Source organism: Thamnophis sirtalis, unplaced genomic scaffold (genome assembly GCF_051295495.1).
Source record: "Thamnophis sirtalis isolate CommonGarterSnake01/CBP01778 unplaced genomic scaffold, rThaSir2_p1.2 scaffold_7, whole genome shotgun sequence".
NCBI classification, from domain to species: domain Eukaryota; kingdom Metazoa; phylum Chordata; class Lepidosauria; order Squamata; family Natricidae; genus Thamnophis; species Thamnophis sirtalis.
Genome location: NW_028261387.1, coordinates 1823993 through 1848133, shown reverse-complemented (window position 1 = coordinate 1848133; position 24141 = coordinate 1823993). Strand labels below are relative to the sequence as shown.

At 40.6% G+C, this 24141-nt stretch overlaps 1 protein-coding gene across 2 annotated transcripts in view; it reads right to left on the bottom strand.

Moving 5' to 3' along the window:
• The window catches only part of NR5A2 (nuclear receptor subfamily 5 group A member 2), a 123361-nt gene that overhangs the window by 29852 nt on the left and 69368 nt on the right, over positions 1 to 24141 (bottom strand). For both annotated transcript variants that reach the window (XM_087719192.1, XM_087719191.1), the window contains exon 5: positions 8704 to 8823. In XM_087719192.1, coding sequence (XP_087575318.1) covers positions 8704 to 8823 — 120 coding nt within the window. The remainder of the gene's footprint in view (positions 1 to 8703; positions 8824 to 24141) is intronic.

The following is a 24141-nucleotide window of genomic DNA, read 5'->3' as shown; positions in this document are numbered from 1 at the left end:
CCTAGAATAAACCGAAGTGGGAATTGGAAGTTAAAATTAATGATCCATGTAGTTAATGAGAAAGTAGTGCTTTATTTAATTATTTTTTGAATCAATCTATATATCACTCTCCATGTATTTCTTGTAATAAAAATAAGAACTAACTTGAGACAAATCGATATTTGTGCTTATTTCATTATTTCTATCTGTGATTTGGTTTCTTATGGTTGCATATTTACAAAATGATCAGCTTCTTGACACTTGGACCAATACCTGAGTTTGGAATAGGTTCTATTTCATAAATAATTCCATGTGTTTGGATACTTAATGTATTTTCTGTTCATTGTAAGTTTGGAATACGGTAATTTTGGAGGCTTTCTCCTTTTGACAAATAATTTCAATTCAGAAGAAATTAATTCATTATTCCATAAAGTCAGATCTGCATTTCAAGAATATATTACGCAGATTATTTAAATTATACAAAAATATATTTTTTTCAAGAAGGATTTAAAAAAAAACACCCTACATTTTAATTTACAAAAATACTTCCAGCAAGTAGTTTGGGGGAACAAAGCAAAGTCTCTTCAAATCTTTTTTTGTGAAAAAGAGTTCAGTCTATATAGGGATACATCCTACACAGAGACAGCAGGCAGAATGAAATCAGCTTTCATTAAATTAATTAAAATTTTGATGACTTGTACAATATACGATGCCTGTCATTTTAACATGATATGCCAATAACAGAAGATAATGAATTAAGTTCTGCGCAGACTTCTCCCTCTGGATGATGTTAGAGAGGTTGCTAATTAGTTCTAATATGCAAATAGTAAAACTGATAACTCTTCAAAGTGATATAAAACATCTAGCATGTTTATGGACTGTGATTATATCAAGAGAGAAATTAAAAAATAACCTAGCCCCTGCTATACACTTGTATTCCACCTCATGAAATGAAGGTTGGTATAAAATTGTTAATCTGTATGTAAGCTTCCTTTGTTTATATGGAACTAAATAAGATATATCCATAGCTCCCGTTTTGATTTATTTAAACATTAAATCTCTCCTTTTCCACAGAGAACTTTCTTCATTTCAGCTGCGCAAGGACAACTGAGCTGAGAAGAAGTGACTAATTCAAAGTTATCTAGTATACCTCCATGATTAAGGATAGGCTTGAGTCTGGCTCACTCATTAAATAGATGGATCATTAAAATTAACCCCAACTCTTTACATAGACCTGTTTTGTCTATAGTGTTGATTTGGTAAAGTTGCGGCCCGTCAAGCAAACAGCATCACACCAGCCACTTAAGAAAGCTGATGGCAAAGAAAAAATCCCTCAGATGCAGATTGAATTGAATTGAATTTATTGCATTTATATGCCGCCCTTTTCCCCGAAGGGGACTCAGATACCAATGCACAGTGGGTTCACCCTGCAACTCAGTTCTACTATCTATGGAACGATCTCCCCGTTGAGATCCGGACCCTTACTACTCTTCCGGCCTTCCGTAAAGCCACTAAGACCTGGCTGTTCCGGCAGGCCTGGGGCTGTTGATTAGTATCCAGCCCCACTTTAACTGTATGCATGGTGTGAAATTTTAATACTTGTATCCTTATTTTAAATTTTTTAATATATGTTTCTTTTTGTCTTGTCTGTAAGCCGCCCAGAGTCCCAAGGGAGTGGGCAGCATACAAATGTTAATAATAAATCTAAATCTAAACAAAGTAAAGCTTGCCTTTGTAAAGAGCGCCTATGATAGTTCCCGCCAGGTGCTAGGACTAGATTTAGAGATAGCAGTCCTGAGAAAAAGGACTTGGGAGAATTTCCTCTTCTTGTTATCTGCTTGATTATGGGCTCGACAGCTGACACAAACAGTGTGAACAGTTCATCATCATTTCGAAAGCTGGCAGCAATGTATGCTCTGCCTGGTGTGAACATTTGTTAGTATGCATGTAACCTTTGGGGACATTTAGAGTGTTGGTGGCTATTCCAAAATGGCACACATGTGGTCAGATCCATGCATACCAAATCATACGGCAGAGATAAATCTTGCACGCCTAGAAACATGGGGTACGAGGGTAGTACGAAATCAGCTATTTCAGAATGGAACAAAAGGAAAGAAATTGCCTCTCTCTTTGGGGGGGGGGGACCATTTGTTCGAAGGCTGGCCCTGCCAGAGGCGGTATAAATGAGGAGCTTTATTCTCGAAACTACAAGTTTCAAGAATAACAGTGGTTGGACTAAGTTATGCTGTAAAGCATAACTTTTCTATGGGACTGGTGTAAGATCTATCTTACTGAAGTTAATCAACAAGTCAAGCATGCTACATGCACTAAAATCGGAAGAGATTTATGGCCATATGACACTGGCAAAGGATACGAAGGCAGCTGTACCAGCACATGTGTCAGCTGGCACCATTTTGCAAGAAGAAAAAACATTTACACACTCACGAGGGCATATGGGCCAGTTTACCATCCAGTTTGACTAAAGGGACCATTCACGCATGTGATTCCTTATGGATTAGCCTGGGAACAAAATTTAAAATCTAATGCACCGTAGAGCATTCTGTAGATCTTCCAACAATCTAGGATGGTGTAAAAAAAAAAGGTGAAACATCGCGAAGTTTTATAATGTATTCTTCAAAGATGGGATTGTGTGTATGTGATTTTGTGTCTTCTGTGCACAAAATATATTGGATGGTCTGCTTAATTAAGTTAGAGGAATGCTAGGCATTTGTAAAGAGCAAGCCTCTTTATTCCCAGATTTCTGGACATCCCAGAATTTTGATAAAGAAATAACAGGGATGAAAACAGACTAAGTTCAGCTGGGATCCCTCTCAGAGTAATAAGAGTAGCAACTGTGTAGTAAATGTGGCATCTGCTGATTCAACCTTCCCGGGACGGCCTTAAGCTGATAATAGGGAAATGCTAATATAAAATTGCCATTCTGACAACTGCACTGGCATTATACTCTGCAATTTGGAGAAGAGTTTTGAAAGGCCCATGGAAGTTGAAAGTTCACTCCGGTATGTATGAGGAATGTGCATTTTACAAATAACAGAACCTCTTTTTGAATTTCAGAAATGGTTACTGCAAATGGCAGTGTTTATTGTAGCAGAATGAGGGAGTGTGGATGTCCATGTGTGGACCCACATTCATCAATCCCTGGAAGATTCTCAAGACTGCATTGCCAAAACGAAAGAAAAAAGAATTAACATGTATTTTTAACGAAATCTTTAAAGAAATAAAATGGATATTCTTATTAAAACTCTGAAGTGCAAGCAGCAAAATGGACAGTGGGACTTTAATCATTTTGGTCTTGCGCATTTGGTGAAAACAACATCTGTCAGTATCACAAATCCTATGTGCTTTTAGTCCCCCCCCCTTCCCCAAAAAAGAATTTAAAAGTTCATGTCACTGTGTGTAAATGTTGCCTGTCCCTAATTTAATATCAGATCGGGTGGAGTAAGGGATGCAAAATTTGATTTCAAGGAACACCTGAAAGGTCATAATTCTTAATGTCGAAATTAGTATATTGAATTTGCTTATTTCCTCTTCCATTCCCATCCTTCTTTCCATTTGTATTTATAATTCAATTTTAAGTTTATGAAAGAGATTATAGGATGACAAAAATTGAAAATGAAATCTGTGCAGCCTTCAAGGTTACTGTGATGAATGCCATCAGAAACATATGTGATGTTGGGTTGAAAATAGCTTGACAAGGCAGGGCCAAAAGTGAAGCTAGTCCAATCTAGACATGATTTTGATTTAACTGGAGACTGTATCTCCGCCTAGGAACAAAAGAAACAAACATTTCTAAAGATCCCTTGAGTTTACAGTCAGCGCTTGTGCCGATTATTTAAATGTGACTAAATGCTGTATGATGTTGTAGAAATCCGTACTCCTTCATTTAATGGCTTTGAAAGTGATTCGTGGAACTACCTGGCAGTGTATTTTATTGGAATAAAAAACTTCATAGCTCTTGAAAGGTTGTCCCATACTGGACAATTTCTGAGGCCATCATTTTTGGTTTTATAGATTACAGCTGGGTTGGGACTACATCAGCCTACTCTTGTAGTAGTTGGGACTACTACAAGAGCCGAGGTGGCGCAGTGGTTAGGGTGCAGTACTGCAGGCCACTTCAGATGACTGCTATCTGCAGTTCAGCGGTTCTAATCTCACCGGCTCAAGGTTGACTCAGCCTTCCATCCTTCCGAGGTGGGTGAAATGAGGACCCAGACTGTGGGGGCGATATGCTGACTCTGTAAACCACTTAGAGAGGGCTGAAAGCCCTATGAAGTGGTATATAAGTCTAACTCCTATTGCTATTGCTAGTTCCCAATCAGAACTAGTTAGGAATTTGAGGCACTGTAATTGCAACATGTTTGGGAAAGTTATCAAACTTTATTGATTGATTTGATGTCTATAGCCACTGAGAATCGTTTGCTAATATGGGCAGCTATAGAAATTGAATAAATAAATAAAGTTCTCCTAAAAGAGAGGAGTTCACCAGCTCCACCAGCTCAAGAACTATAGCTTGCTCTGCATGCCACATTGCGGGCTGCATTCCAAAACTCCAAAAAATTACATCCCATTTTGGGAGGGGGCTTCATGAGTTTTAGGGGGTGACATGCTGCCTTAAGCTTTCCAAGGATCAAAGGACCCATTTCATTTTAAAATATTTTTTAATCACGTCTTTATTATTTTTATAAATAACCCACAGCAGCGAACGTAGTTCTTCCTCATCCTATTTTCCTCACAACTCTGTTAGGTGGGTTAGGCTGAGAAAGTGTGAATGGCCCAGGTCCTCCAGCTGTCTTTCATGACTAAGGCAGGACTAGAATTCAGAGTCTTCTGGTTTCTAGGTATCAACCTTCACCACGACACCAGACAGGCTCTCTAGGGACAAACCTTTTAAATAGCCATTTCTCTAGTCCAGTGGTTCCCAAACTTGGCAACTTTAAGACTTGTGGACTTCAACTCCCAGAATTCTGCTCTGCTGGCTGGAGAATTCTGGGAGTTGAAGTCCACAAGTCTTAAAGTTGCCAAGTTTGGGAACCACTGCTCTAGTCAATTCAGTTTTGTTTTTATATTTCAAAAGAGGATGCGGGACTCGCTGGGTAGAGTTTCTGCAGAATCTTAATTGAATAAAATAATTCGAAACCTGGCTATCAATTCGGGCCATTCCCCCCCCCCCTTCAATCCATGCTCTAAGGAGCAAAATGAGTGTAAGCACAGAAAGGGCTAATTTAATTTATTATTATTTTTGGATATCATTAATTACGGTTTATAAAGCACAAGCAAATTTTGCGTCCATGTCTTCCTCTCTTGTTTTTCTTTCTCACCTGGTGGTTTCTGAGCTTTATTTGAGACATGCATTATATCAATATTTCTTACTGTAGCTGAACTTTAGAACTTTGGCTAGACCATCCATTAGCAATAGCAATAGCAGTTAGACTTATATACCGCTTCATAGGGCTTTCAGCCCTCTCTAAGCGGTTTACAGAGTCAGCATATCGCCCCCACAGTCTGGGTCCTCATTTCACCCACCTCGGAAGGATGGAAGGCTGAGTCAACCCTGAGCCGGTGAGATTAGAACTGCTGAACTGCAGATAACAATAGCAATAGCAATAGCAGTTAGACTTATATACCGCTTCATAGGGCTTTCAGCCCTCTCTAAGCGGTTTACAGAGTCAGCATATCGCCCCCCACAGTCTGGGTCCTCATTTCAGCCACCTCGGAAGGATGGAAGGCTGAGTCAACCTTGAGCCGGTGAGATTTGAACCGCCAAACTGCAGATAGCAGTCAGCTGAAGTGGCCTGCAGTACTGCACCCTAACCACTGCGCCACCTCGGCGCATCCATTCCCCATTGGGTCATCCTTTCAGACATGTTTTCTTACAGAAACAGACAAACAAACAAACAGAATGACCGTGTTTTTTAAAAAAACCAATGGGGAGAGAGAATAAGTGGCCCAAGTGACTCATGTTTAAGATGGGACTAGAATTCATAGTCTCTGGGTTTCTAGCCTGGCGCCTTAACCCAGTGGTGGGATTCAGACAGTTCGCACCACTTCGGGAGAACCCGTTGTTAACTTTCTGAGCAGTTTGGTGAACTGGTTGTTGGAAGAAATCATCAGGGCAGAGAACCGGTTGTTAAATTATTTGAATCCCACCACTGCCTTAACAGCTAGACCTACTGACTCTCTTATGCCTTAAATTTCGCCCCCCCCTCCACAAAAGGGCCCACATTTTCAGGGGCGCACTGAAGCATATTGTTTATTGACATCAATGAGTTTTTAAACAGCTTAATTTTGACCATGGTCATAGTTAATGAAGCTGCGATCAAAGGGTTGAACTCACCTGCTTCATATATAACGTATGTCTCTTTTACCTAATGTAGAGCGCCTACAACAATCCGTATAAATGCAAACGAATGGCTTACATGTTTTAAATTAGGGCTAAGACTCTCTATGTAAATTTTGGAGAGCAATTGAATAATGTGGATTGCAGTCAAAACAAGCAACTGTTTCCTCGCATGGATTTAAATTGAGGCAGTTTAGGTTTCAGCTACTTAAATGCCAGTGGACCATCATTTGGTTTCACTTTGAATCAGAAATAAAATGCACCAAATGCGCTCTGCCTTCCCATGACACTGTGCATTCTTTTCCATTAGAGCTGTAATAAATGTTCAAAGGGTAAGGTTTTGATTTAATTTGCCTTGTCACTCTCATTTATTTTACTTGAAAATTACAAACGAGTACGGCCACAACACAAGGATGCTCTCTTGTGACAAGCTATCAAGCTCCGAAGCGGGCTGCGTTCATTTTATTCAGGATGGTGGAAGGGAACTTCCTGAAGAAATGGGTTTTATAGGGCGTTTGTTTTCACTTTTAAAGCTGTTTCTCATTCCCTAATTGGCCTTTCCCTCACATACTCAAACAAGCTTTCGATTTCTGATAACACAAATGTCCTAACTTTGTTCCATTGTTTGGGCATTCAACTACGCCTCAATGGCGGTGCTTGAGATAATGCTACCATAGAGTAGGACAATGTAGACGGGGTTGTGCTCGCCCCACATTTGTCAACTGGCAACTACGCGGAGGAGAGCCTTTTCAGTAGTAGCTCCGACCCTTTGGAACGATCTCCCGGTGGAGATTCGTACCCTCACTACCCTCCAGACCTTCCGCACAGCCCTTAGAATCTGGCTATCCCGCCAGGCCTGGGGATAAAGATTGTAATCCGTCCCCACCCGAATGATGAATGTTGCTTCTATTTTTAATTATGTATTGTTTTTATATGTCATTGTGTGTATTCCCTTCCCCATAAGTTGTAAGCCGCCCTGAGTCCCCTCAGGGAAAAGGGCGGCCTATAAATAAACTTATCTACATCTACATCTACACATTTGAAGCGATTAGGTAAGTAAATACAAATTCTGTGAATGCTGTGTATGATCTACCTCGCCTAAACAGAGTTGTGCACACTGAACAGATGGGTAAATACGCTTAACTTCTCCTAATTTAGCCAGCCTTTTTGATAGCGGTGGAGAAGAGCCGTCCGTGGTGCTGACAGCTTCCTTCTGACCACCAGGGCTTCTGCTCAGCCTCATCTCTCATTGTAAGATCTGTGTCAGAGCTGCGTGTTTGATTTCCAGCGTGTTTTCGCTCTCTTTATGCTTCAGACATTCCTGCCTGTAATGTATTTGGACGGAACTCTGTATTCCATTCAAAATTCTATGTTTGTTGAGCGGGGATACAAGAAGGAATCTTGAAGAAAATAGAAAGCTTCCCAAGCTGTAAAATTATATACATTAAACACTTCCACAAGGTTTTCCTTCAGTACTTATTCAGCGCTTATTATCACAAATGATCTAATCTAGCCTTGTTTGCCCTGAAAGTGGTTTTCCCAGGAGAACATATTATCTGCTTTAAATTCAGCTAAGCTAATTTTTTCTTTAAGAGATGTACAATTAGCAAAGGGTTAGCCTGATCCATGACTTACTATGACATAAAGTTCATGGAGATAAAGGGATTTATTTATCTCAGTTTTGTTTCTTCTAGCTCCAGGCTTTTGCTAACAAATTTATCTTCATCCTTCATATGAAAACATTAAAAATATTTGTTATTTGTTTAAAATTTATCTCTGGGACTGGCACAGAGAGACCGCCTGCTGCCAATTACCTCCAATAGACCGATCAGATCCCACAGATTAGGCCTCCTCCGAATTCCATCCGCCGGCCAATGCCGACTGGTGACTACCCGGAGGAGAGCCTTCTCTGTGGCTGCTCCGGCCCTCTGGAACGAGCTCCCCGTGGAGATTCGAACCCTCACCACCCTCCAGGCCTTCCGCAAAGCCCTTAAAACCTGGCTGTTCTGACAGGCCTGGGGCTAAAGAGCTTTTGCCCCCCCCTCGAATGGTATGGTTGTTGTGTGCTTTTAAATTGTGTATTGTTCTGTTCATCTTTTTTATCCCTTATCTGTACCCCCTTCTCTGACTTGGATTGTGAGCCGCCCTGAGTCCCCTTCGGGGAAAAGGGCGGCATATAGATGCAATAAATTCAATTCAATTCACAGAGGATACTTTCCATTTCACTAATACTCTGCTGGAACCTATATCTCACTTCGGTGGAAAATGTTTTCGGCGTGACCCAGCAGTGCTTCTGATCTGACTATTTGCAAAGTCATGAATTAAAAAAAACAACAACACCTCAGTGATTTTATATGCAAACTCACTTGTTGCCCAGTGACCAGGAGGATGGAGCCTTCCTTCCCATGTACCACTTGCCGATAAATATGATCTAGAATTAAGAGTTCGCTCCAGCAGTTCTGAAGGAGTTTCATTTGGTCATCAACCTATGTAACAAAACAAGGAAACAGACAAAAGAATACTTTGGGGTTATTGTTGTTGCTCTCTTTTGCTCTATTTTTTTTTTTAAAAAAAATCATGCCCTTTGACCACCACCATTTAAAGAGTACAAAAAAACCCCATTGGGAGATACTTTCACATAAATTCTCTCAGGCTGCTGCTGTAATACCTTGCAACTGTATTACTAAGTTTTACTGCAACTGCGAAAGCATTTATTTTCTACAAAAGGGCACTGAAGTTGAGGCAAGACTTTAAAACTGAAATCATTTTCCCAATCGGGATAAGTCCTATTGCATTTTACAGGCCCCCTCCCCTCCCCCCAAGCAGATACAGACTTCCATTGCAGTATCAACAGATGAAAGAATACTAACTTTCCGTGAGAGTTCATATTTCCAGTCTATAGCCTCTGGGTATTTTTACCAATTTTCAGTGGGTTATTTTTGAATTTTTCCCCTCCTGAACAAACTTTGGCATTCAGCTGAGTCTGCTTAGTCTCTCTCTCTCTTATGCAAGGATATACTATGGAAGCAATGCCACTGATAGCTAAGTAAGGGAAGGAATTATCTTTTTTCCCCTCTGAAAATAAATCTTAGAACTAGTTCAAGGTAGCTAATAAGATCAATAACGAAAACCACAAAAATGATTCAATTGCGGAGGGACACAGCATAAAACAGAAATAAACGATATACTGTAAATATGACATTGGAAGGGAGAATTAATGTAAATTAATATCTCAAAAGACCAATATAGAATAGCATCAATAAATCCCCAGCATTTTCATTACAAGCTTCAGTTTTTTATCTCACAAATCAAAGACCATCCTGAAAAAAATACCAGACCGGATCAGTTGAATTTCCTTTAATGAATCAGTTATTCTTGCATGCTTGCTAAGTGTAAACAAGTTATGTCAATTAAGTATTAGTTTCAGAAAAAAACAAACGCAACTTGTTTTACTAATGTACTTTGGTTCTAGGTTTGTATGTAACATAATTTATGGTTCAGGGGATGATCTATTTAATTAGCAGTATTTCATAGTTTTCTAAACCTCTTTAAGAATTGATTTCAGTAAAATGCCGGGTTAAAAAAAAATCAGAATGAACTTTCTGTAATAAAAAAAGACAATTTAAGGAACAATGAACCTTAAAAGTGAAATTACTGTTTGGCATTTTGTGAATGTGTTGGTTTGGCCCAACCAATGAAATAAGAGAATAAAGTGAAAAGACAAATCAATTAAAACACAAGTACCATAAAAATATGATTGATAAAAAGCAGCAATATTTGTCAGACATATACATTTTTTTAGTAGTGACATAAACATACCACTAATGTTTTATTTTTAAATTTTACTATAAATTGTTATTTTGTAATGTGTTTTATAACACATTTATAAAGTAGATACTTATAAAGTAGATAATTTGGAAAGTATCTGCTTTCCAAAATGATTGCAATACATTGGTTAAAAATGTCATGGACATCTTTATTGCCTTTTTTAAACTGTTTTTATCATTAGACTTAATATTTGTAAGAAGCACAGAGTCTTGTACTAGTGGGCAACTGCTGAGATTGAACAGTTTAATAAATAGTTATTAGTCATTTATTTATATAGTCATTTGTGCATTTATTATGTAGTACTGAAGCTCAGTACTTCAATCTTTAAAGTTGTAGTTCTCTTTCTCTCTCTCTCTTTCTTTCTCCCTCCCTCCCTCCCTCCCTCCCTCCCTCCCTCCCTCTCTTTGTATTTTCGGAGAAGGGAGCCATAATGTTACTTACTATTTCAGAGATTCACAGAATCAACAAACCTTTTCCCAAGGGAATTTATTAAACATTGGGAATATGATTTTTTTTCACGTACATACAGAAGAACATCTATTATAAATATTCCTGTTGGTGTTTGAATATGCATATTTATCTTGGTGGAATGTGTTATTTTTCTGTGCAGAAAAAGCTTCTCTGGTACCTTTAAGTAGAGTTTTAGAAATGGTTACTATAACAGTAAACCTAAAACTCAGAATAGGATCAGTCAACTCTCCACTATTTAAGCGTTGGATCTGCCTTGTGGCACTTGCAACATCATAATTTATTGCGGGAGGTGGCAGCCAATAGAGGAAGCGGCCACAGCCTCTCATGGGGGGGGGGGATTGAATCAAACGCTGCTTCTAGATCTGTAGAAACAGAGTAAAAGGCAACTCCAGGAGACTCAGTGCACTTCAAAGATAGGTGGTGCAAAGTGATACATTGGTAAACAAAGGAAAACTGTGATCTGAAGTTAGTTTCTTCCATTGCTGGAATTCTTTCTTGACCCATCCAATCAATTATACAAGCAACAATTTCCTGTCCATAGCATTTAAACTTGTAAAGCTAAATTGCCAAGGCTCTTGCTGTAAGATAAGAGATAAGACAAGATAACTTTCACTGTCATTTTTTTTTGTACTGTGAGCACACTGGCACACATTAAAAATGAAATTCTGTTACCTGCTCTCAAATGAAAGTATACCCATACATAACACACATATTACCTTGCTATATACATTGATACACAAACACACATACTACACACACACATACACACACACTAATCACTGTCCGTTTTGAATATGTAGCAGAAAGAGGTAACTTGAGAATTCACAAGGTTGATGCCATAGGGAAGAAAAACCCAGGTTCGCCTGGTGCACCAATTGCGTCCCTACCTGAACCGGGAGGCACTCGCAACAGTCACTCGTGCCCTCGCGACCTCAAGACTGGACTACTGCAATGCGCTCTACATGGGGCAGCCCTTGAAGAGCATTCGGAGACTTCAGCTTGTCCAGAATGCAGCTGTGCGAGCGATCGTGGGTGCATCTCGGTACACCCACGTTACACCTATCCTCCACGAGCTGCACTGGTTACCGATCGGTCTCCGGATACGCTTCAAGGTGCTAGTTGTCACTTATAAAGCCCTTCATGGTATTGGACCTGGGTACTTGAGAGACCGCCTGCTGCCAATTACCTCCCAAAGACCCATTAGATCACACAGGGTTGGCCTCCTCCGGGTTCTGTCTACCAGCCAATGCCACCTGGCTATTACCCGGGGGAGGGCCTTCTCTGTGGCAGCTCCAGCCCTTTGGAACGAACTCCCTGCAGAGATCCGGACCCTCACCTCTCTCCAGGCCTTCCGAAAAGCCGTTAAGACCTGGCTGTGTCGGCAGGCCTGGGGTCGATGAGTTCCCTTCCCCTCTCGATTTGTGTGGCTGTTGGTTATTTTTTAAATGCTTGTATTTGTAGTTTTTGTGTTTCCCTTTCCCCCCTGGGGTTTGTGAGCCGCCCTGAGTCCCGCTGGGAATAGGGCGGCGTATAAATAAAACTAAACCTAAACCTAAAAAGTGACTGAATCTAGATGTTCTGCTTTGAATACCACGAAGCCTCCTCCTAAAAGGTAACAAGGAAAACAGGTCGTGAAGAAGATCTGTAGTGTCCCAAACAATTTTGCGGGCCCTGCTCAAGCATCACTTATGAGCTACGGATAGAAGGGAATGAACTACTACGAACCTTTCTGCTTATCTTCACCACTCTCTGCACTGCCTTCCAACGCTGGTCGATGTATGCTACGTAATGTTATGTCTACAAGGCTGCTTATATGTTGGAAGCTGTTCAGCCTAAATTCTTCAAGACTCTATTTCCGAGCTCCCTGCATTGCAGCTAACGCAATTCTCCAGCTTCAACTCAGCTGCTTTTCAGTTGAGGCTGAATTATGACCCTGCTGGCTGAAGTATAGGCTTAAACAAACTTGGGGCAGTCTGGGTTGAATCTGTTTTATTAGTTTTTATAAGCAGATACAGCCTCCCTGAAAGAAACAAGGAATGGATAATGTGTCCCATTGTGGGCTCACTCCATTCAGTATCTGTGGTAGGCTTGAATAAAGCCAGAAGAATTCTCAGGCGAAGAATTATCATTTAATAAAGACATAGAATCATTACTCCTTAATATTTTTACCATTTATTCATTCTGGCTTTTACATTGGCACATCTAAATGGTACTGTTGGGTCAGGGGTGGGTTCCTCGCCCCGTTCCAACCGGTTTGGTTGGAACAAGGCCAGCGGCGTCCTCGCGCATGCGTGTGGCATCCTCGCGCACGCGTGCGGCATCCTCACGCACGCGCGCGGCACACGCATGCGTACTAGCGTCTGTGCGATGCTCCAGCTGCTCCTGGAGGATCGCGCAGGCGCTGTATGCGTCCTGCGCATGCGTGGAAGCGCAGAATTTGTCAAAACTGGGTAAGGAGCGGGTGCGCGGGCGCACGCGGGCTCTTCGCCGTTCCCGGAAGTTACTTAGTTCCGGGTTCGGCGACCAACCGGTTCGCAGGGACCGCCGCGAACCGGTTGAAACCCACCCCTGTGTTGGGTAGATTTAATGGTATTCTTATAAAGAACATGTAGCGAATGCTGGCTGGGGAATTCTGGGAGTCCAGACATCTTCAAGTTGCCAAGGTTGAGAAACCCTGATTTAGCCTAAGTCGAAAAGAAATCCATTTGGTGTAGCGATTACAATATTAGAAACCGTGAAAGTGTGAATTGTAATTCAGTTTTAGGCACAAAGCCAACTGGATAAGCTTGAGCCAGCCGCTTTCTCTCAGCCCTAGGGAGGAGACAATGGCAAATCATTTCTGAAAAAATCTTGCCAAAGAAAACTCCAAGGACTTCTTCTCTGGATATGTCCCAAAAGGTGCATTTTCAAAAGGCAACTAGGATTCCTTTGTTTTCCTCGAAGACCTCCAGAACTTAAGAAGCTTCTTGGATGAGAAGCGGAATGTCTTGACGGAAAACAGAGAAAAGTCCAGTTGCTTTTGTTGTTCCAAAGATGATTTGAAAAAGGTCCTTTGTGTCAACCGTGACTCAGATGCCTAAGAATCTTCATAGACATTTCTCCGGATGTGACTGAATGGGAAAATAAAGATAAAGTAACTTTAAATTATCACCCTGGTCTTAGCAGCACCATGGAGTCTAACTGTCAAAAGGACCATGTGAGTTTTTAACAGCATGTACTATAGTCTCCAGCACAGAAATTTATTTTCATTACTTTACCCTCCACCCTGGCATACCAGTCATACCCCACGTTGATAATACAGTTGGGTGAAAGAAAGAAGAGTGGGAGATAGCAAGATGGATCCATGATAAGTCAAAGCGTAGCCTGTGTTATCACAGCAACAACCTTGGTCTTCCCCCCATACTATAGGAGTATCACAATGATTCATTTCTACATAGAGAACAGAACAAGGTTGAATCTATATTTTTCAAAGACAACATTTGTTTAGCTCTGTCCAGTTCCATTCTCCCCCCCCCCCCTCTCTCTATCGCTTGTGCCTGTCTTAACAAAGCCACCCGGCTATCTGGAAGGGGAGACTGCAATCAGGCCTTGTCAAAAAAAGGATGAATCCCAGGTCTTCAACCTCTCTTCCCCAAATGTCCTCTCAATTTTAGTTTAGAGCACTTTCCTGGGCCTTTATATTGAAGGTTGAAGATAAATTATAACTATATTTAAGACTGATAGTTGACAGGCTAGGAATAAACAGAGCTGTCTGTCTGCAGCATGTTCCAAAATATATCTTGCAACAAAATGCAGTGCACGCCACACGCACACACACACACACACACACACACACACACACACACACACAAACAAACACTGTGTGCTGTGCAGCAATCTTGATTTAAAGAGTAAAATATGATTACAACAGCCTGGTATTTGATTATTGCCTGTTGAGAACACCTGAAACAAAATGTGTCCCCTAGGATTGTGGTGTCAGTTGTGAAGGTTAGCTACACAACCCTATTTGGATCCTATTCGGACCATTGCTGCTCTCTCTCACCATCTCTCTTCTTTTTTTTAAAAAAAATTAAAATTTATTTATTTATTTTCAAAACAAACATCCTCCTTCTTTACATATTCTAGAAAGTGTATCAGCTGGTTACAAAAGGCTTTTGTGCACCTCTTCCACCGTCATCAAATATAATTCATATTAATTCAAATATCTGAACTCAAATATTTACCAAATTAACATCATCATACCTTCACTTTTATTTGACTATAGTTATTTAAACATCCTTCATCCTTAAATATACCAAGATTCAATCCATAACCACATGCTGGCATTTCATTTACCTATTTGTAAAATCCTCCATTAACATTAAATCCTCATATCCTCTTTTTAGCTAAACATCCATAATATTTAATACCAAAATTTTCTAATCCTCCATGTATATAATTTATTACCATTATCCTTTCTTTATTTAACTATATCCTATATCATAACATTTCCCCCCTATTAGTTAAAACTTAACTGTATCTAGTTTTGTTTTTTATTATAATTATTATTATTAATAATCTTTATACATAGTCCAAAAATATTTCTAACCTTCCCTTCTCATATCCAATTATTACTTATCATAACAGCTCAACATTGTATACATTACTATCATTATCAATTTTTATTTAACTATACCTATTACCACTGAATTTAACTAAGTTCAGCTAATTTTGAATTATACTCTTCCATCTATCAACCTGTATCTCTCCAATAACAAGACAATCACCCTCTCTCTTCTTCAAATCTCAGTAATTAATATTACCAGGCTATTGTCACCCCTACATGTAGATCAGACTAAGAAACCTATGCCATATTGGTTAGGAATACTTTTATTGAAAGAGTCAGTCACAAAATGTGAACGTGCTTCCTCCTCCCTCACTTTATCTTTGTAAACATTGGGGGGTGAGTGTGAATTATGGAAAATTATAATGTAGCACGTCTGAAGAACACCCATTAGCAAGGTAGGAATTGGGCTGTTTCATGCCTATACAGTACCTACGCAGTAGTAAGAGCCGAGGTGGCGCAGTGGTTAGGGTGCAGTACTGCAGGCCACTTCAGCTGACTGCTATCTGCAGTTCAGAGGTTCAAATCTCACCGGCTCAAGGTTAACTCAGCCTTCCATCCTTCCGAGGTGGGTGAAATGAGGACCCAGACTTTGGGGGCGATATGCTGACTCTGTAAACTGCTTAGAGAGGGCTGAAAGCCCTATGAAGCGGTATATAAGTCTAACTGCTATTGCTATAGAGCCGAGGTGGTGCAGTGGTTAGAGTGCAGCACTGCAGGCTACTTCAGCTGACTGCAGTTCTGCAGTTTGGCAGTTCAAATCTCACCGGCTCAAGGTTGACTCAGCCTTCCATCCTTCCGAGGAGGGTGAAATGAGGACCCGGATTGTTGTTGGGGGCGATATGCTGACTCTGTAAACCGCTTAGAGAGGGCTGAAAGCCCCATGAAGCGGTATATAAGTCTAACTGCTATTGCTATTGCTATAGTGGGATTCAAATAAATTAACAACCGGTTCTCTACTCTAATGCTTTGTTCCAACAACCAGCTCACCAAACTGCTCAGAAAGTTAACAGCCGGTTCTCCCAAAGTGGTGCGAACTGGCTGAATGCCACCACTGTACCTACCGTATTTAACTATCGTTAAAGTAGCATATAACTTTCCTGTAACATAGGCCAGTATTAAACAGTTTCTCAGCATGATGGATTTCTTTTTCTGAGGAAATAGGTAGGTAGAGAAAGCATCGGAAGTTGATTAAAGCACCAGATTAATAGATGAAGAAGAGGCAGGCAGTGAGCAGATAAATTCAGACCGTTGTTGGATAGATGTCAAATTATTTATTATAAAGTGCTATTTATTGATGAACAGTCATTCTAATTTGTGGGTTCAGAACAAAGGAAGACAACTATTCTTTTCAATATTTAGTTCAGAGAAACTTGGCAACTTTAAGCAACTTTAAGACTGGTGGACTGCAACTCCCAGAATTCTCCAGCCAGCAGAGCTGGCTGGAGAATTCTGGGAGTTGAAGTCCACCAGTCTTAAAGTTGCCAAGTTTGGGAACCACTGACCTACAAGCTCCCTCCCAACTCTGTTAATCTGTAAACATTCTCTCAGCTCGACAGCTTCCTATCAACTGAGAAAACCTTTATTCCAAAATGAACGTTGAAATTAACAGATTGTGAACTCTGATCAGACTCTTATGCAATGAAGACTGAGACAGCTATTGCTTTCGATCCCGTAGTGCTCTAAGCCTACCCCAGGCGATTATTCTGTAGGAGCGTGTACCCTATTTATTTTATTTTTAAAATGCCACTGCTTTTGCGGTCTTGAAAGGGGAGGGATACAAGCTAGGTTTGATGGTTATCCTTGGGAGCACTTGGAAGGGAACCACAAATGAGCAAGTTCCTCTTCTCTGAATCATCTTGCAAAGGAGAGAAAGCAGAAAAAGGGCACAGATTTTAGTAGAAATGAGTAAAGCAAAAAAAAATAGAAGGAAATTCAAATGAGAACTTTAAATGTCATTATAGTGTCATTCATTGTAACGCCAAAGAAAACTGGTAAGTATTAGGTTAGCATCCTGTGCAGCACAAGAAAGTTTGATTTTCTCAATCTCTACAAAGTTAAGGCATACGGCAACAAAAATGAAATAAAATGAAAAAAATAAATCCTTTCCTTCCCACCACCAAAGTCCATACCAATTATTTGCCAATCATATTTGAAACAATCTTGTCTATGTTGATATTTGTGTGCGAGAGGTGGTTTTCAAAAGGTTGTTGGGTCTTCGCCTCTCTAAAGCTGAAGATTGCTATCAACTGTTGTTGCAATATCACCTGTGAAGTACTTTTTGTTTCTTTGATAAGTGGAGATATCGGCTTCAATCATGGTAGATTTGGGGTAGACAGAGATTGTCCTCCAGGTGTTTTCACTCAACCATGGTTAAAGGGTTGCATTGGGTTTGAGGTGACTTTTAGTTCATCAGTCGTAATGCTCACTAAGTGCTCCTAAGTGTTTGATCACACTCTAAGTCCAACCTTCCTCCCAGTATTGTTGCTGGGAAGGTGAAATGAAACTCCAGGTGTTGGAGTTCATGGATGAGGGCAAGTAGTTTGTATCAAATGGAATGGGGAACTCACCACGGACAATTCACCATGGGACAACTTGCTGTGGGACAAATCAATATGAGATAACTTTGATGATGATGATGATAGCAATAGCAGTTAGACTTATATACCGCTTCATAGGGCTTTCAGCCCTCTCTAAGTGGTTTACAGAGTCAGCACAGTCTGGGTCCTCATTTCACCCACCTCGGAAGGATGGAAGGCTGAGTCAACCCTGAGCCGGTGAGATTAGAACCGCTGAACTGCAGATAACAGTCATCTGAAGTGGCCTGCAGTACTGCACCCTAACCACTGCGCCACCTCGGCTGATGATCATCATCATCTCCAGCTTGGGTAGAGAAAACACTACACTAATGGTGGTAATCAGTACTTCCTGGTGATATTTAGTTTGAAAGGAAGGGAGGGAGGAAGGGAGGGACGGAGGGAGGGAGGGAGGGAAGAAAGAAGGAAGGAAGGAGTTACATAGCACAGATTAACAAAAAATGAAGGAGCCTACCCACTCTCATGGCCTTCTGAAAAGCTATTAAGATCTGGCTATTCTGGCAGGCCTGGGGCTGTTGACCTCTGGATTGAGGTCCAGCCCCGCTTAGATTGGGTGCATGTTGTGTCTTTTTAAATTTGTCGTGTTTTATCTGTTTTTAATTTCTCTTAATTTCTGTTTCTGTAAGCCACCCGGAGTCCTCCAGGATTGGGTGGCCTATAAATTTAATAAACAGTTAAACAGCTAAAGGCACTGGAAAAGAAAAATGCTTTGTCTCTTGCTTCAGATGATGTCAACTCTGAAACCACCACAGACTGATGTACTAAAGGTTCATGCTAATATTTTCAATAAAATTAATACCATTTACATGTATTGATTATGCACAAATATAGGACATATTAACCCCACGGTGAAAAAATATCAAAGGAACACTACACATACAGAGAGAGAGAGAGAGAGAGAGAGAGAGAGAGAGAGAGAGAGAGAAAGAGAGAGACAGAGACAGAGACAGAGACACACACAGAGAGAGAGAGACAGAGAGAGAGAGAGAGAAAGAGAGAGAGAGAGAGAGAGAGAGAGAGAGAGAGAGAGGGAGAGGGGTAAAGCATTTTAAATCTCCCATATTACTTTCACAATTAATAATGTACTTATGAAGTTATTTTTTGCCTTGTAGGTCAAATCATTTTAGGCAAATGGATCTTTTGTTTATTTTCCCCTTCGGGACAAATAGCATTCGGAAAACTGTCGAGGGAAAGTTATTTCGTCTCTCCCAGTGCTGTGCCGCTGGCTAGAGATTCCCTTTCAGTTCTTATTAACACTAAGATGTCATTTAATCATGTAATGTGCGATTTGGCAGATTTGCTAAAAGTCTGGTTGGCCCATTGGAAGCAAAACAATCATCCCTATCAATCCAATTGCCACATGTCAAGAGTCCTGTGATATTTTAAAAAAAAAAATAGAGGGGAAGAAAATACCCGAAGACAAAGCCTTACTCTTCACATTCCCTAATATGATTGGGAACATATTGGATGTACTCGGTGCATTCTGAATGTACTCAGGCAATTTATTCCAAATGGATACTTGACACCATCAATGAATCACAGAAGGCCTTGTTGCAGCAGTCACTAGGCTACCAGAAATTGATGCTTTGAAATATGATTTTGAAAAACTAAAGCGGTAGAAAAACAACAGAGAATGGAATCAAACCGTGTTAGATGGGAGATGTCTCTTATTTGGCTGACCTGGGCCCTATATTGCAGCGCACCAATCATGCCTATAACAAAGGATGTCATCCAGCAATCTGATGCATATTCTTTTTGAGTGTCTATTTCTTTATGGCCAGGAGCTCATTTACTAGTTCCATGTGAATCAGGGGTGGGTTTCTCGCCCCGTTCCAACCGGTTCGGTTGGAACGGGGCCGGCGGCGTCCTCGTGCACGCGCGCGGTGCATGCATGCGTACTAGCATCTGTGCGAGGCTCCAGCTGCTCCTGGAGGATCGCGCAGGCGCTGTATGCGTTCTGCGCATGCGTGGAAGCGCAGAACTCGTCAAAACCGGGTAAGGAGCGCGGGCGGGCGGGTGGACCCTTTGCCGTTCCCGGAAGTTACTTACTTCCGGGTTCGCCGACCAACCGGTTCGCAGGGACCGCCGCGAACCGGTTGAAACCCACCCCTGATGTTCATTCCTTCTGGCCAAGACGTATATTTCGGATTTAGCTTCAGCAGCAACAATGCCAAAGAAAAATCAGAAATTAGGTTCCTACGTTGTGCAACAGTCAACGGCAGCTAGGATCTCTAGCATGGAAGTCTCCAGAGGTTTATTAAAAAATCCTAGCCATCATCAAAACAAAAGAAAGTACCGTGGCATTTAAGTGAAGCTGGCCAGAGGAGAGCGTCCAGCATTTGATCCAGATTCATCTAAATGTTCTTCTGCAAATAATGGCCCTGTTGTTTGGAGAATTGTAATAGGGATTGTAATGTATGCACATTAAAAAGGGTCTGTTTGAGAAAAGCTAATCTATATGGAGATTTACTTCCAGGCTGATGGATTGCACATGAGTACTAAACACCCCTCTAAACGTTCAGAGAAACACTGAGTAAAACACTCTTATACCAATATAGCTTGTTTCTCTTTCCGTGCTCTTCTTTGTCTAACGCTGGTTTTCAGTAGAAGTTTAGACAAATATAGATTTTGAGCATAGATGGCCATAGATTTTTAAATGTATATATTTTGTATGTGTGTATATATCTGCATATCTATGTAATCTATCTATCTATCTATCTATCTATCTATCTATCTATCTATCTATCTATCTATCTATCTATCATCTATCTATCTACCTACCTACCTACCTACCTACCTACCTACCTACCTACCTACCTACCTACCTATCTAATCTATCTATCTAATCTATCTATCTATCTATCTATCTATCTATCTATCTATCTATCTATCTATCTATCTATCTATCATCTATCTATCTATCTATCTATCTACCTACCTACCTACCTACCTACCTACCTACCTACCTACCTACCTATCTAATCTATCTATCTAATCTATCTATCTATCTATCTATCTATCTATCTATCTATCTATCTATCTATCTATCTATCATCTATCTAATCTATCTATCTATCTATCTATCTATCTATCTATCTATCTATCTATCTATCTATCTATCTATCTATCTATCTATCTATCTATCTATCTATCTATCTATCTATCTACCTACCTACCTACCTACCTACCTACCTACCTACCTACCTACCCACCCACCCACCCACCCACCCACCCACCCACCCACCCACCCACCCACCCATCCATCCATCCATCCATCCATCCATCCATCCATCCATCAGGATTAAGCAATTTGGATTAAGCAAAGTATCAAATGTAGCTCCTGCAATTTAAGAAGTGCTTTTGGGGGCTTTTCGATTTGTTTATACTTTGCTTGCTAGATCTTTAGATTACTCATTCAGCATTACATGATGAATTATAAATATAATTTCCTTTTTTTTTCTTTAAAAAAGAGGCAGAATTTTAAAAAGAAAATGTAATTTCTTTATCCTCCTATTTTTTGTCCAATAATAATCCCGGGAGGCCGGTTGGGCTGGCGCAGAGGGACTGTCGAAGTGTCTCAAAATCACCTAGTCAGCTTTCATAGCTAATGTGGGACTAGAACTCACAGTCTCCCGGTTTCTAGCCTGGTGCCTTAATCACTAGATAAATTCGCATTCTATTTCTTGAGATGTTTGCAAAGCTGCTGCAGCATCCAGTTGGTGGCATAATCAAGACATAGTTAATGAAGGACAGAGTGCTAAGAATTATCATGAATCATGTTGACGGCTTCTTCTCCTGAGGAACTTGTGAACCATATGAGTGAGTTGTGGTGACATTTCTCCAGTAGGTTGTGTTTGCTGCCATTTATCTACCATATTATGTCGCCCCTGACACTAACCATTGATTAATCCTCAGAACAAGACAGGTTTCTGGACTGTAGAATATCCCTCAGAATAAGGCCTAGAGAGGCCCTCTAAAGAGGCAAGTTATACCGGTTCTATTCTCTAAGGCAGAGGTCCTCAACCCTCAGTCTGCAGATTGGCACCGGGCTGCTGCATGCCAGAAACTGGGGCGCAAAAACAACTGAAGCGCCATTGGCAGGATGCAGGCAGCAGGCAAAACCACATCCCCTCCGGTTGGTGGAAAAACCTTTCTCGATGGCCCAAAAGGTTGGGGGCCACTGCTCTAAAGCAACCCTGGGCATTGCCTGTGCTTGATAGCATGTGCATCCTCCATGGCTCTCTGTTCTGACCCCCACCTTGCTCGTTCAGAAACGACAGCCACACACAGCTTGCAAAGGAATGTCTTTATCAGTCCCGGCTGGCTGCGAGCCCAAAATAAACATAGATAAATTCTCTGGCAAATTGTTAAACAGCAAATGCAAAAGCAAACTCTCACAGCAAACCAGGTTTATATAAAGCAAATCACTTATCCAAGTGCTTCTTCTCGATGATTGCAAACAAATAGAGACTTGACTAGGAGAGGCACGGAACGGAATGGAACAAATGTTGACTTCTGCAACTAGGGTGTGGCACCATCAGTCTTTTATCCGCAGGAGGAGAGCCTTAACGAGCCACAGCTGCTTGTTATCTTCTCCTGTGAGCATCCTGAAACCACTCACAGGAGGTTTCTGTGTCAGAGTCCTACCGAGCCACAAGAGCTCTTTCACCTGTAATGCTCCCGAGTAGAGAAAAATCTTTCATGGTGAACTTTCCCTGTGATGCTTTCTTAACTTAGTCTCTTCTTTAGAGCTAGAAACTTCAGCCAGAATAGCTTGACTTAGCTGTGCTGCTCAGGAAAAAGGGAGTAATACCAGAGGGATAACAGATTGGGGGAAAAAAATATTTACTAACCTGCCAGCCTCCAGTTATATATGAACTCCCAGAATTCATAGTTACTGGCATGGTGGCTAATAATTACAAATAATCTGAAGAACTTCAGGTTAGAACAGAATGAAATCTACAAATGGGTACCAGAAAACAGGCTAGAAACGAATGAATTTTTTTTAAAAAAACCAGTAGTGAATATATATTTAAATATATTGGATCAGAATTAGCAACAGACCACATTATAAATGCTTCTGTCTTTGTGCTTTTCAATGTAATGCCCTCACTGTTCTCCACAACCATTTTTCAAGTGGAGTAGGTTTCAATAAACTACATGCAAAGATTTCCACCACATATTTTAGAAAACAAAGCAACCAAAATCTTACAGCCTTTGTAAACGAAATGATTTATAGGGTAAAACAAACGGCGCTTTTCCCTCAGAGTAGCAACTCCAAACTTTTCAACATCTCTTCATTTCTAACTAGCCCACCTACTGAGGATGAATTACAGGTCTCTCTCATAATAAATTGCCGTGGCAAAATGTTAGTACCTGTTTGAAGTGGCCTATCTGTTGCAAGAACCCTTTTTTGCTTTTCAAGCCAAACCGATGCACTGCCCTACTTTGTATAAAGGTTGCCTGAGTGATAAGGACACCATTGTTTAGCGCCTGTGGTGATACAGTTTGGTGACACAAACCTGGAGGTGAAACAATTTTCGTTACTTTGGTTTCTTTGTAATGAGGAGCATAGGAGAAATATTTTTAACAGAACACATACACAATCGGTGTGTGTCATTTAGTAAAGTATTATTTTGTTAATTAAGCATTGTATTTTTTCCCAAAGGTTATTTCATCTCTCAATACACCCACACCACACACACATGTTCCAGTACTTTTTTAACCAAACCAAAGAACATGTATAATGTAGTCTAAAGCAAGTCATCCTTTGGCAAAATAGGTCTTTCTTTGGTTTGTGTCTAATATTGCGCTCTTCCAGTTTCCGGCGCTCCCACGCGTGTGAAGATCAGCTAGCCGGTGCGCCAGAATCCAGAAGAGCAACAGATGATGGCTTGCGTGCCCAGACAGATGGCTTTGCGTGCCACTTCTGGCATGTGTGCCATAACATTCATCATCACGGGCTTAGGATGTTACTTATATGAGCGAAGACCTCCAAGGTCCTTTCCAACTTTGTTATTCTATTCTATTCTATTCTATTCCATTCCTCTCTTCTCTTCTCTTCTCTTCTTTCTCTTCCCTTCCTTTCTTCTATTCTATCTTCTCTTTCCTTCCTCTATTCTATTCTATTCTCTTCTCTTCCATTCCTCTATTCTCTTCCATTCCTCTATTCTATTCTATTCTATTCTATTCTATTCTATTCTATTCTATTCTATTCTATTCTATTCTATTCTATTCTATTCTATTCTATTCTATTCTATTGATACCGAACAACTAGTATTCGTAAGTCTACTGCTTCAGATATT